The 14,543-nt window shown below is 40.1% G+C and overlaps 2 protein-coding genes across 2 annotated transcripts; one reads left to right on the forward strand and one right to left on the reverse strand.

Annotated features, from left to right (window-relative positions):
- Positions 1-3,564: 3,564 nt before the first annotated feature.
- Positions 3,565-7,656, reverse strand: si:dkey-27i16.2 (regulator of cell cycle RGCC-like). The gene is made up of 5 exons (XM_047354574.1): positions 7,501-7,656; positions 6,487-6,642; positions 5,564-5,644; positions 4,728-4,781; positions 3,565-4,155 (listed from the first exon to the last, which is right to left on the reverse strand). The coding sequence occupies exons 1-5, from the start codon at positions 7,520-7,522 to the stop codon at positions 4,148-4,150; spliced, it is 321 nt and encodes a 106-aa protein (XP_047210530.1). The 5' UTR covers positions 7,523-7,656; the 3' UTR covers positions 3,565-4,147.
- Positions 7,657-8,796: 1,140 nt separating this feature from the next.
- Positions 8,797-13,078, forward strand: pcdh20 (protocadherin 20). Its single transcript, XM_047354573.1, has 2 exons — positions 8,797-8,897; positions 9,261-13,078. The coding sequence occupies exons 1-2, from the start codon at positions 8,850-8,852 to the stop codon at positions 11,790-11,792; spliced, it is 2,580 nt and encodes an 859-aa protein (XP_047210529.1). The 5' UTR covers positions 8,797-8,849; the 3' UTR covers positions 11,793-13,078.
- The last annotated feature ends 1,465 nt before the right edge of the window (positions 13,079-14,543 follow it).

Below are 14,543 nucleotides of genomic sequence, written 5' to 3' on the forward strand. Positions count from 1 at the left end.
AACGGTGAAGAAAAGTGGGAAATGGTAAATGTCTCTTTGTTTCACCTATTCTCCGCCAACACATTTTCTGCATAGTTGCAGTTCCTCGCCTTCAGTCTGAAAACAGGATGTCCTAGTCTTGTGTCAGGGAAGTTCCATCATGCCAACTTTGTTACAATCCTGAGCAGCTGTGGCCTCAATCAGTCACTCTCTTCTTTTTACAATAAGTGGAACAGACAACAAAGTAGAGGCAGGTTACTCCACACTACCTCTTTTCATTCCCCTTTTTGTTTGAAAAACTCTCATTTTCCCTTTTTGGTGTCTTTCTGTTCCCATTCTTGTCTTTTGCCTTTACAGGAACATCAAATGTGAAGCTCATTTGCTCTACTGTAGCTATCTGTCCTCATACTCATACAGGTCGACAGGGTTAAAAGGACCACTGGATTTCAGAGCTGAATGTGGGGAAAAAAATTTTTTTTAATAAGACATGAAAAGACATGGGATGCTATCTCATGTATTTTATCTTTTGTACTCTGACATTCTGTCATAAAGTAGGTATACCTGTTTTCCCCGGTGCTTAAGGTCATGTCAGTTTAACTGTGTTGGGATTTACAGTGCTATGCAAAAGCATTCGTATCCCTTGAATTTTTACACAGTAAAGTTCAAGGGTATGATTACTTTTGCTAGGCTCTTTGTAAGGAAAGCACGGTGACAACTGAATAACCGCTCGCCATTGACTGTCTTTGTTTCCAAGGAACACAAAACCGCTCCTCTGCTTTTTATTAGCCAAGAAAACTAGATTCTGTGTAATTACAATGAGACATCTCACCAGATATTTCAAATTAATGAAAGACGGGCTTAGCTCCTCATTCAGCCATATTCTGAACAGATGTGGCAATCCCTCAATAGGCTAAAAATAATTTTGTCTCCAACAGCTGGAATACACTGCGGATGTCCCACATTATACGATTCCAAGTAACAGGTGAAAAATCACACTATGACCGCAGCATCCACTGCACTCCTGTGGGTTTTTTTGACAACTGCAGGAAACACCTGCACTCAGATGTTAGTCTCTTTGTCCGTGTTGTACTTACTGTAAGTGAAATGACAGAAGAATATAAACACAGCCATGACTGTAGTCTCCTGTCAGCCAGGTCTTTCAGGTGTAACTGTAGGCTGAGCAATTCCCTCCTCGCATATTTTGACAAATGTATACTTAATGTTAATTTTACCATTACTGACAAATCCAAGAAATATTTAAGAAAATAGAAAAAGCAATGAAAATTGAAGAAAAGTCATTTTAAAGTTATTTACTGTCAGGAACAAATTAGTACACCGCAACACCTATTCCCACTTAAAATGGCTAAAATCACACACAGATGTACAGTATCACATCAGGTGCACATCATTAGAACATTTTGACTCTGTATTTTATACATTTAGCTATCTGAGGACTTCAGAAAGAAGACTGTATCAGTTTATGATTCTGGTAGGAGATTTTAAAGAGGGTTTAAAAGAATTTAAAATGAGTCTTTCAACTATATAGAAAATAGTCTACAAGGCGAGGACATTCAAAACAACTACCAGCCTGCGATGGTCTGGCTGTCCAAGAAATTTCCCCCCAAAAGCGGAAGGTGCCAAAAAAATCCAAAACACCCCAAAATGTCATCACAGGGCCTTCAGCAGGAACTGCCTACTGTAGATATGAATGTGCTTGCTTGTAAAATCATAAAGAGACTGCAAAAACACACCTTTCATGGGGATTTTGCAAGAAGGAAACCTTGTCTCAATAAGAAGAATGTGGAAGGTAGATTAAAGTTTGCCAGAGAAAATATGGACCAGGACTTTCAGAATTGAACATATGATTCTAAAATTGAATTATTTGGATACCAGAGCAGAAAAACCACATCATACCAACTTTGATGCTTAGAGGTGAAAGTGTCATGTTAGTTTGCAGCTGCAGGACCTGGCCAGGTCACCATAATAGAATCCACCATAAATTATATTATGAATTATACCGTATATTAAAGGGTATAAATTAAACATACAGGTAAATCCACCAAGGACTACCTGACAATTAAGAAATAAAAAGTCCTTGGAAAAGTCAAAGTGGATAGTTCCTTTCCCTTAACAAATGAAATATATGAAAACTGCACTTTGCATTTATTTAGGTCATCTGTATCTGATTATCTGAAACAGGAAAGTGCAACAAAAAAAGCAACAGCTTTAAAGAAAAGGTTCTCACACCACATAACACAAACATATTGGAGACAAGCATAGTTAGTCACGTTACAATGCATGCATTTCCACTTTATGCTTTATGCTCCCCTCACGTGGGATCTAAGGCCTGTCTGAGCTACATTGGTGGTTTTCCGGAGTTGGTAACAGAAGTGAAACTTGCAGCATAATCAGAACAGGAAACCAGAAAAGCAAACAACTAAGCATGGGAGGGGGGCTGCCGAGAAACATAGTGACACTAGCAACAGTCATTTTGCTTGACTGCAAAGGTGAGAACTCATTGGATTAAATACGTTATCACATCACTATTTCCTTACCCACTGTATTCAATTCAATTCAGTTTTATTTATACAGCACCAATTCACAACACATGTGTCAAGGCACTTCACAAAAGTCAGGTACATACATTCCAATTAGTCCTAACAATTGAACAGTGCAGTCAGAGTTAATTTATTCAAATTGGAAAGTTTTTCTGTCTAAGGAAACCCAGCAGATTGCATCCAGTCAGTGACTTGCAGCATTCACTCCTCCTGGATGAGCATGTAGAGACAGTGGACAGTCACTGGTGTTGACTTTGCAGCAATCCCTCATACTGAGCATGCATGTAGCGACAGTGGAGAAGAAAAACTCCCTTTTAACAGGAAGAAACCTCCAGCAGAACCAGGCTCAATGTGAGCGGCCATCTGCCACGACCGACTGGGTGTTTGAGAGAAAAAACAGAGCAGAGACACAAAGAGAACAAAGAAGCACTGATCCAGGAGTCCTTTCTATGGGAAGGAGAAGTAAATGTTAATGGATGTAGCTCCTTTAGTCGTTTCACCTAGAAAGAAAGAACAGATAAACTCTGAGCCAGTTTTCAAGGTTAGAGTCTGAAAAAGAGCATATAGAGTTAGTCACAGTAAAAGCTCGGTCAATTGCTATGTCTAGGAGAGAGAAAGGGTTAAACACTGAAAGACAAGGCCAAGTGGATCATCGGTAGAGGGTCAGCATTAAGTTGTTGCCAGCAGAAACTTGGACGATGCCCCTCTCCAGAAAGGGGTCAGAGGTAGACACAGAGCCAGGCCAGTTGTAGCTTCTAGGAAGCTAGGAACAGCAAATAATGCAAAATTGGAGAGTAGTGTGAGAATGCAGCGAAGAGGGCGAAAGTGCTCATGTCCTCCAACAGCCCAAGCCTATAGCAGCATAACCACACAGATAGTTTCAGTTCAGATTGTTTAGATAAACGGCGCTTATTTACAACAATGTCGTCACAAGGCACCCCGCAAAGGGTCCCTCTGATGGTCATTGTTATACTAAAATGAAAACATGTCACTCTACTGAATTGGAAAATAGACCTTAAAAATAAAGTTCTGTCAAGATTTTGCTTTATTTATGTACGCATTAATATCACAACATTGTATATAAAAAGGATATTCACAAAGACTGTACACTTTAAATGTTTATACATAAGTAGCCTTTAATGACACACAGCAGATTTAAACTCATTGGATTTCAAATAGGCTTTCAAGCTAAAGTGCAATCTGTAATTTTAAACCAGGCAAAGCCCAGGCTTTTTAAAAATACATGGAAATGAAGATTTAAGGCCTTTTACTGGCATAGCACTAGAGCATTTTAACATTCTCTCCATACTCTGGGCAGCAATTTTCATGTCAGACAGATGGAAGCTTTGTCTATTTTTGAGGAATATGTCACACATCTTGGACCTGACGCTGCAGGGACGTGCCGGCATTGGCTGGACACGGAATTGCCGAGGGGTGTCTGAGGGTGTTCTTGCATTTCAAAATCGAAGCGAGTGCCCTTTTAATTTCTGAAGGCAACTTTTTTCCCCTCCCATGTCCCCGAAGAGGCGAGAGAAGCGTTTGCTCCATCAGATCTGCTCTGGCGTGGATCTCACTTTCTTCTCAGTGCCTCGCCCTCCCCATATCTCTGTTCACATCTCTGCAAAGTGGGAGGAGGGAAGGGAAGAGACAACAACCCACAGTTTATAAAAAGAGAAGCATACAAGCATACATCAATGCACAGCCACAAACATGCACTGACTAATAGGTTAGGCTTGTAAAGATACAGAGGGAGTTGCGATTAATTTGCAACATTAATTTTCTCTGTCGAGACCATTGGCAGCAGCAGATGTATGTTTTGTTCTTTGTTACTTGTGTGCATGCACGGGCAATATACGCACTCATGAGCCCCCAATGCACTATTCCTTTAGAGCTGATAGGAGAATCATGATGCTCATGTAGTCAAGTATGCCATTAACACAAAAGCACACGTAGATAGCCTACCTCAGTCTCCAAACATGGCATTTGCATATAAAAGGTGCTCAGAGATAAACAGAAGGGTGATAACAGATGAAGGGAACCAAGCTGGCTTCTGTTATGCACTCCTTCTTTACAATGTGTAGCAAAACATGCAACCCAGTCAGTGGCTTCACCTTTATAGCACATTGCAGCCTGCTGGTTTGTCAGCTTAAGTGTAAAAAACACGGAGAAAAGATTGAGTGAAATACATACCCGCAAGTTCCTGGTCCAACATGTTGATAAAGCTCTCAAGTTCGTCTGGCTTGGCTGAAGAAAAGAAAAAAGACCGAAAGAAAAATAATTCAATGAACAGCTGAAAAAAGGCAGCAGTGGAACATTTCTGTCAGGAAATATGTGTCAGATTTTTTGTATTTCCTTTGGCCCAACACTCTCAAAGAGAATCTATCTATCTATCTATCTATCTATCTATCTATCTATCTATCTATCTATCTATCTATCTATCTATCTATCTATCTATCTATCTATCTATCTATCTATCTATCTATCTATCTATCTATCTATCTATCTATCTATCTATCTATCTATCTATCTATCTATCTATCTATCTATCTATCTATCTATCTATCTATCTGTGTGGGTCTGCAGAACAAGCGACAGCTGTCTCTTCCAAGTGTCTCAAATCCTCAACACCTAGATGGATCCCCTCAGGACTCAGGTAGTGTGCATAAAACCATGAAGATGAGCAAATTATTCCTTCTTGGTCAGCTTTGTGGGGTTTTTTCATCAATTTAAATTCAACAGCATGCTCACAGAAAGGCATTGGAATACATGTGGAGTCGCTCATTTACACACTCGTACACACCTGAGACAGACTCCACAAGAGCCCTGCAGGAGCATTTCAAAGTAGGGTGCTGAGGAGCCACAGTCACAGCAGGAGGAGCTTTGTTGTTTCATAACAAAACAGCTCGCAGCCTAATGTGAGGAACATGCGCGTTGTTGTTACAGCGATTAGTAGCCAAAGTGATAGTGATCGCCGTAAGAACAATGGCTATCTGAATGAAGATGGAATGATGGGGGGGTTGCAGTACCTTTCAGTGCCAGCATTGTGCCTGCTTGGTGGAGCTCTTCCTCACTGGTATTCAAACTGTTTCCCATAGATGCTTCACTGCCTGTGAGGGGAGGGTGGCGAGGAGGAATGGAGAAGAGATAATAAGTACTAAGGGCATTTCATGCAAATGATCAGTAGCAATGACAATGCAGGAGTTGCTCATAATGATAATACCATGTTCTAAAGTGAAGGTAAATGCCTGTTTGTGAGTGACTCCCATGTGTCAGCTCGAACACTTGAAAGCAGCTTGCCTTTTCAAACATAACGGCAGCCAGCGCGCTTTCAATAATGACGACGCATGGGAGGAGAGGAAAACATCGCCTCTTTCATCTCATAACCGTCGACAAATGAGCAACAATAGAAAGGAAAAAGGAAAAGATTACAGAAGACCCGTTATCCATAATTGGAGTTCATTCTAGTTCGTAATTAGCCACACCGACACTTTTTTAGAAGATTGCAGGGTTTGTGTCCTCTTGTGCCAATAATTTGATGCAAATTAGAAGTGTCAAGCCGCAGTTGTTTGGGCTATTAAAGATTGTCAAGTGATACCCACAGAGACAACAGACACTGTTATATAAAAGCAAAAAATTTACAAAAATCTCTTTCCCATTGGTCCGGCGCTGGTGGTGTAAAGGTTAAGCGTGTGAACCACGTATATAGAGGGTTCGAGTTCAGACCCAGAAAACTTTGCCGAATGTCTTCCCCCTCTCTCTCCCCCTATTTCCTGTCTGCCTACTGTCGGAAAAATTGAAAAATGCAGGCCTCTAGTGCCACAAAACACACACACACAGAAAAAAATCTCTTTCCCGTCCCACACATTCTGCATATTCTCTCAAAGCTTTTTCTATCGTCTTGATTACAGGGATATCGATTTTAGTGTTTAGTGCAGTTTTTTAATCTCACTGTAATCAGAGTCTTCCACCCCACTGTCATCAATGCGACTCTTGGCCTCGTGCAGGACGTGCTGGTAAGAATGGTGTTTGCTTTCAGGGGGGGCTTTCAGCTCCTCCACAACATCTTGGAACTCCTGCAGCACGTCGCCCAGCTCCAGCTCCAAGTCTGTGGAAAATGTGACGGCAGTTGGAAAGCAGTCTATGCAGAAAGGTAACTCCAAGACTGACTGGGAGCAGCTTCAGCAGCAAGGCTGACAGTGATAGAGGGAGTAAAAAGACGACTCTGAACTCAATTTTAGGTTCAAATTAGTTTGAACAGAGAATGTGAAAATATCCTCTAAGTACAAAAAGAAGATAAACAAAACCTAAAAGGCTGTACATTAGTACAGAAACCATGAGCACTCTCCTCTTTTGGTGAAAACTAAAGTTTTCAAACTTTTCTGCTTCTCATCCAAATAACATGAAAGAGACTCCTGACTGAGACTATCATGAACTCAATTGGGGTATAATGACAAAACAAACAGCATCAACAACTATTATACTATGGGTATCTCTTTATAAGCACTGGGTTTTTTATCTTCTGATATTTATCGCATAAATATTATTTGCCATTGTCATTTTACGCATTTTATTTTAATTTAATGTTTTAATTTCTCTAACCATGTTTCTTGATGTAGTCTTAACCCCAAATTTTGAGGACCACCAAATAACAGAAGTAAAAAGATCTTAATCAACTTATATAAAGTAACTGTTCCACAGGACATGCAACAAATGTGTGCAGTTAAATAAACAGTTTACTATATACGTATGTGTCTGGATTAAGTAGCTCTGCAATTGTTAAACTGTTTAAAAACCTTTAAAATTTACACTGACTTATTTGAACTGTTCAAGCCATAGATAAATAAATCATTGACAAACGCATGAGTAAAAGTAGTAAAAAAAAAAAAGGAGAATGCGTGTTTTTTCCTATTTTTTCCATCGTTGAAATAATTGAAATTATTTTTTAAGGTATCATTGGACTCACCGGCTGCAATATCTGAGGACATGATAGAAGATGAAGTTCACCACAAGCGGTTGCGTCTCTCTGCTCAGCGCAGCTTGAAGCTGTCAGTAAGATGTAGTTTTATTACACAGAACACCGCCCTATGCCGGCGCTCAGCGTTTAGAAGACCTGAATGACCAATCAAGTAGCAGAAAAACCCTAGAAATGTACTATAAGTGGAAAAAAGTGGGCGGAAAGTTGAAGGCAGGAAGAACCCGTTACGCAGCGGACATACTTAACATGCTTTCCTTATAGTAGAGACTTTTTACGTGCACTGAACTTGATAATCCTGTTTGTTATTTATGAGATAAACGTATTGCAAAGAGAGACATGTGGAGCGAGTCGCACGCGAATTTAAAGATTTTGATTTTATTAGTGCGAGTTTCTGATCAAAATGTTCCGATTCCCAGTAGTACCCTGCTCTGCCAACAGAGGACCCCCCAACTCCTGCAAAGAAATCTCAGGGCAATATTATGCAAGTTCATTGGCCGTGCGTGATTACCAGTGGTGGTAAAGACCACCTAACCCTAACCTCATATAAAACTAGAGAGAAAATAGTTCTCAGTTTATAGGTTTCCTAAACTAACAGAAGAAAAGTACCCTTTTGACCATGCAAAATAGCCTTTTATCATGTGTTTTACTTTAAAAGCTATTAAAGGAATATCCTGAGGTTATTTTAGCTGTACAAAACTGGTTTTTGCCATGTGATAAAACATAAACCCATATTATATTTTAATTGAATTGAATAAACCCATATTATAATGACTTTTTAGATAGATTTATTCCACACAAAAAACAATATTAATGCTTAAAACGTTGTCGCATTTATCTTAAAAAGTAACTTTTTGCACAACTGCTTATCAATACACGTTCTACCATTAAACATTACTGACCATTTTCAGATATATAAAGATGTTTAAATCAAGATTATGAATTTGTCTCAACCAGAAGAAGATTCAAATAGGAAGACTGCAGAAAAGATCATTAACAGTTAAAATGTTATGCAGTGTTTAATAGTAAGCAGAAAGGCAAAAAGAGTATGCAAACTGCTACATTTATAATAGAAAAGTTAATCATTTCACTGTAGTTAGGCATCTTGTTTGCATAAAACTATCTTTAGTTATTGTTCTACAGTGAAAAACAAATTCCAGCTTATGCAGACAAACTTGTTGTAACACAACATTAGAGCTGTCAGGCAGTCGGGCAGGCAGTGTTTGTGCTGTAGGAGGGGCATCAACAAATTATGTCTTCAGCTGTACAGGTTCAGATTGCTGCCTCTGTACTCGGTGATCACATGCTGCCGGGCGATTTGGGTAACATGTGCAAGTGCAATGGGCCATGGGACTCCTTATAATATGTACTGGGCTGGACTTCTGCAGGTCAGTGAATCAAAAGAGATTTTCAGTTCTGTTGGGTTCTTATTACTGTCTCAGTGTTTCTGTGTTATTGTAAAAAAAGAAAACTAGGATCTGTTGGTTTTGTGAGGGATTAAGCACATCAAGAACCTCTTAAGAATTTGGATTTGCTGCATATTCGTGTAATTACTGTAATTATGTCGAATCAAACTTTGGCATTTGCTCTCTATTTTTGTGTCATTTGTTTGGAAGAATAATTGGTTAGAGATAACTGAAAGGGATCACCAAGCCATCATTGTGGATTTTCCTGTTGTTCAAGAGCTCATTCCCCCTTGAGGTTTAAATGCAAAAAATTATAACACTTGTTTTCTTTATGTTTTTACTTAGAATTTGCTGGTCATGCTTCAAATCAGGCAGATCATGTCTGGCTCCATCCAGTTCTGTGTCAAGGAGGAACTAGAGCCTGGTACTCTGGTTGGATCACTAACAAACCACTTTTCACCTCCCTTCCTGCTCCTGACCAAGGAGTACCTCTGGATGGACGAAAAGACTGGGAATTTTTACATTTCTGAGCAAAAGATGGATCGTGAGTACCTCTGCCCTGGGAAGACCAAAACTGATGAATGCATTATTTTGCACACCGCAGTTGTGGGGCCCTCTGGAGAGCTTGTACAGTTTTCTGTGACCGTAGAGGACATCAATGACAATGCACCGCGTTTTGAAAATAGCAAAATACACTTAAATATTTCTGAGGATATACCTATAGGGACCAGTCTCATTCTGGATGACCAGGCTCAGGACAGAGATAGTGGACCAAACGGACAACTGATGTACAAACTCAAAGGTTCTGGAGGAGTTTTTACTTTAAAGGTTGAAGAAGATGGACAAATAATTCTGCTTATTGTACAAACGGCCCTGGATAGGGAGAGTCTGGACCTGTATCAGATGCAGCTGGTAGCTACTGACTGTGGTGAACAGCCTCTGAGTGCATCAGTGTCTATAATTGTCACAGTGACAGATGTTAATGACAACTGTCCAAGCTTTCATCCTGACAGCCCACACAGTGCAACAATCACAGGGGGCTCCAAGAAGAACACAGTGGTCACTCAGGTAGTCGCTACAGACCTAGATGTGGGCCCAAATGCTGCCATTGTTTATTCCCTCAGTCCCAAGGTCTCTGAAAGGGCTAAGAAACTCTTATTCCTCAACAGTCACAGTGGTCACATTAGACTAATGCAAGACCTCGAAAGAGACAGCTCTGAGGAGCTGGTGTTAAAAGTCTTAGCAAGCGGCCTTCACTGCCCACCAGCAGAGACTCAGGTAACCGTATCCCTTCTCCCCAAGGCAACCCAAGGTCTAACAATCAAGATCGGGTTCATAGCTGAGCATTACAACCAGACTATTCTGCTACCAGAGAGCCACCCCCCCACTGCCTTAGCCGTTTTAGAGCTTGAGGGTGACAGCAGCTTTAAAGACTCATCTCTTGCCATTGAGGGTGATGTGCCTTTCATTTTGAGCCCACAGAGTGGCAAATATCTGCTTTACACATCAAAGCCCCTAGACTATGAGATGAAAAGTGAATATCACATTTCTGTGGTAGTGCAAGGGAGTTCATCTGAAAGGTCTGTGATCGCTCTGCCTCAGCAAGAGATCAGGGTGATTGTGGAGGATGTCAATGATAATGCCCCACATTTCTCCCAGTGTCACTACCAGCTGGAAGTGCAGGAAAACAACAAGCCAGGGTTAACGCTGCTGCAGTTATCAGCTTCTGATGCAGACAGCGGCCTCAACGGCAGGGTGACATACAGACTAGACAAACACGTATCTGCCATCTTTAAAGTTGACTCTGTGACAGGCCAACTGTCTGCATTGGTTCCTCTGGATAGGGAGCAGAACAGTACGTACAAACTCATTGTGTTTGCTCGAGATGGCGGATTTCCTTCCCTGGAGTCCCAGGCCTCTGTAATTATTCATGTTCTGGATCAGAATGACAATGCACCTGTTTTTTGTACTCCTCACTTCATTTTTTTCGTCCCTGAGAATGCACCACCATTTGCTCTGGTGGGAAAGATAGAGATGGAAGATCCAGATGAAGGAGAGAATGGAAATTTAGAATTGCAAGTTGTAAAGAACAGCGCACCTTTTGCTGTGGATAGCATGCAAAGGATGCTGCAGACCACTGCCAACTTGGACCACGAGATGACGAACCATCATGAACTCTTCCTGGTGGTCAGCGACAATGGACATCCGGTGGCTTTAACATCCACTGCCAGGGTGACCGTCTTTGTAGAGGACATTAATGACAACGAGCCCAAAGTGATCCTTCCCAGCAGCAATTTTTCATGCCTGGCTGTCTCACCAGGTACTCCGGTGGGTACAACTGTAACAAAGATCTACGCCGTCGATGAAGACTCAGGCTTTAATTCAGAGATTACATATTCTGTTGTTGCACCAGAGTCAGCGCAGCACAACAACCCCTTCCAGGTGGACTCAAGATCAGGGAACATCACCTTAAGTCAGAAGCTTTTACACAAAGATATGGGAATGCATCACCTGTTCATTGTAGTAAGGGACAATGGAAAGCCAATTCCACTTTACACCACTGTCTGGATTAACCTGTTGGTTAATGAGAGCACGGATCAGTGCTATCTAGATAAGGCACCTGTATGGACCGGGAGATCTGATTTGATTCAAAGTACATCTAAGTCTCCTTTTTGTGAGGTGGAAACTGTCAGAACGGTTCAAATGATATACTTTTATCTTTTGCTCAGTATGACAGTAGTAACCATGGTTTTGTTTCTGACAACAGTTTACTTGTATCTGAAACACAGAAAATGTCCGCGGAAGAAAATGAAGGGACGGGCAGTCGAGAATGAGATTCCACTTAGAATCAAAGACAAATATTATTCTGATGAATAAAAGCTCAAAGCAAGCAGTGAGTAATCTCACTCACAGTTTCAAGGATGAAAACAGCCAGAGAATTAAACATTTTGAGAGGATTTATCTTGGGCTTTATGCAGTTCAAAAAAATCCTTCCATGCTTCTGCAATTACTCTATTCAGAAGCAGAAGCAAAGTCCAGGAGGTTTTTGATAAGCACCCCACACAATGTGACCAAAGAAAGAGCTGATAAGAGAAGAATTTTTCTTTGAAAATGTTATAGACATAACAAGTCAATGATGAACATAGCATATCCACTGAGTGATAACACTCAGGTTAGAGGTAACTTTATCAACCCAAAACATTCCCAAGAAAGCATGAAATGTAAGATAACTGTGCAACAAGTTGATTGGGCCCATCTCAGGTTCCTGACTTTGAGTGATGGGGATCCTACATTATTTAGACACACAAAAAGGTTTAATGTTCCTTCAGAGGGGAAGTGATGAAAGTATCTAAAGGAGTAGCCCTGAGACGAGCTCCGTGAGTGAAGAGCTGAGAGGCACACAAACATCTCAAGTCTCCACCTCGCAGCCGTTAGGTGATAACTCTGGTTCTAAACCACAAGGTTGGATCGCGCCCAAAAGGCAGGAATAGTATTCTACTGCGCCCGGCTTCCCATAAGGTGTGCCGTTTTAATACCTGACACTTAGAGAGAAGTCACACTCTACTCAAAGACGTATTTACAAATAGCAGCTGGCATCACGTTCGGATAAATTTGGAGGAACAAATTAGATCTAAAGCAGGTTAAGTTCTGCATTAAATATGAATGAGCCAGGATACAGTGTGTTTACGCATTTGGGAGCAAATAATTGCCCAGAGTGGGCGGAGGAACTATTTTAACTTTTCAAAATCTGTACAGCATAGGGCTCCGTTTAGTGTAGGCCTGTGTGAGGAGGAAAGAAGAAAAGCAGGGAGACGGAACCTGTAAAACACAATGTACAACAACCTGGTTAGTGGAGAACAAGGCTTGTATAACATGAGCTGTGTCTCTGAGGATGTCTGAGCTAGCTGCTTCAAAAATAAATAATCTAATAAGCCGCACACTGTGAGGATAACTACGTTAACTGGGAACAAATAAGGAGCTCCAAAACCAAGTTAGGAATTAAATTAAACTAGTCTCTTCATACGAGAAATTAAAGAGTCTATTGGATTACAAGATAATGTAATTTATTGTACTTTTGGTAAAGATATTTACATTATGATTGCAAAGTATTTTTACAGCATTGTATTTTAGAAGATTTAAGAAAAGATTTACATAAAATATATCTGTATTTTGTTATATGAAGCTAAAAATGCAGCTTTAAAACCATGCAGTTGGCAGGGGAAAGTCTGCCATCTAGTGGACGCAGAGGACGCCAAATCCTGTCCTTTGTAATTTGACCAAGAGGGAGAGAATGAATCAGAAGACAGTCTCTCACTTTGCAGCTGTCATATTGCCTGAGAACAGTGATGTGTCCCTGCTGCCCTGCTACACTATCAACGAATCTTCTTTCACTCAGGTTTCAGTTTATCTAGAGCAACAATTCCAAATGCCCTGTGGATTATTTTTTGAGCTGCATTTTGGGGGATTTTATGATCTTGTCATATAAAGATTGTGGGGATAAAATGTTAGTTATTTTGTATGTTTGTTTGTTTGTTGTTGTTATGCTTTTTTATTTAAGAACCATGAGGCGTTGAGAGACTTGCTACTCCTCAATGCCACTAATTTGTCCCATTGTCCAGCTTTTAGTTATCCATAAGTTTGTTAACATTCCAAAACATAATGGGCGATTTAAGATAGCAATGACAAAACATGCATCAGGCTCACCAACGGCATCATCTGAGGCAGTTTTTATGTTCACGGCTGTGTCTCATAGTTGGCGCTATGATAGGATCTGACAGTTTTCCTCAGTCTGGAAAGCCTCAGATGACTATTCACAGGCAAGTTTTATTTCATGTTTCATTTACCAACAATACATACTTTCAAAAAATCCATGATTATTGTATTTATGTAAATAGGTTTTGTGTCATTTCCTTTATATTTAAGTAAGCCTGTATCAACTCGTCTAATTGCTCATTTTTTGCTAAATAAAACATAATTTACACATCACGCCTTTAGAAATGACTGAAAGTTGTGCTGTTCAATATTTAGAAGATCTGCACCACCCAGTAAGTCCTTTTCTTTGTGATTAGCTCAATAAATAGATATGTCATCAAAAAGTTTCTTTATTTCAGTAATTGATTCCAAAAGTAAACCTCATACATTATATATATAATTCAAGTTTTTATTTTTGTTAATTTTGATCATTATGGTTTATAGTTATCAAAAACCCAAAATTCAGTTTCTTAAAAAGAATATACTGCATGAAACCAATAATTTCATGCATAAATGTTATGTTATCACAATGACCGCGGTCTAGCAAACAGTCACTGACACTCTCCACAAGAAGGGTAAGGAGAAGATCATTCTTTTAAAAGATTTTCACAGAGAGTAAAAATTTTATTAAAATTGCCTCTTTACAAGCATGTTAATGGGATGTTAAGTGGAAGGAAAAATTAAGGTACAAAAGGTGCAGACCAGGGATAATCACAACATTAAGAGGATTGTGAAGCAAAGCCCATTCAGGATTTTGGAGGGCATTAACCAGGCTTGCCCTGATGCTGGGCTCAGTCCTTTGACCGCCATCACACACAGACAAATCCAGTTCATAGGCTGTAACTGTTCTTTTCCTTGTGTTAAACCAGTACTGAA

The sequence above is a fragment of the Girardinichthys multiradiatus genome, chromosome 23 (genome assembly GCF_021462225.1).
Source record: "Girardinichthys multiradiatus isolate DD_20200921_A chromosome 23, DD_fGirMul_XY1, whole genome shotgun sequence".
NCBI lineage: Eukaryota > Metazoa > Chordata > Actinopteri > Cyprinodontiformes > Goodeidae > Girardinichthys > Girardinichthys multiradiatus.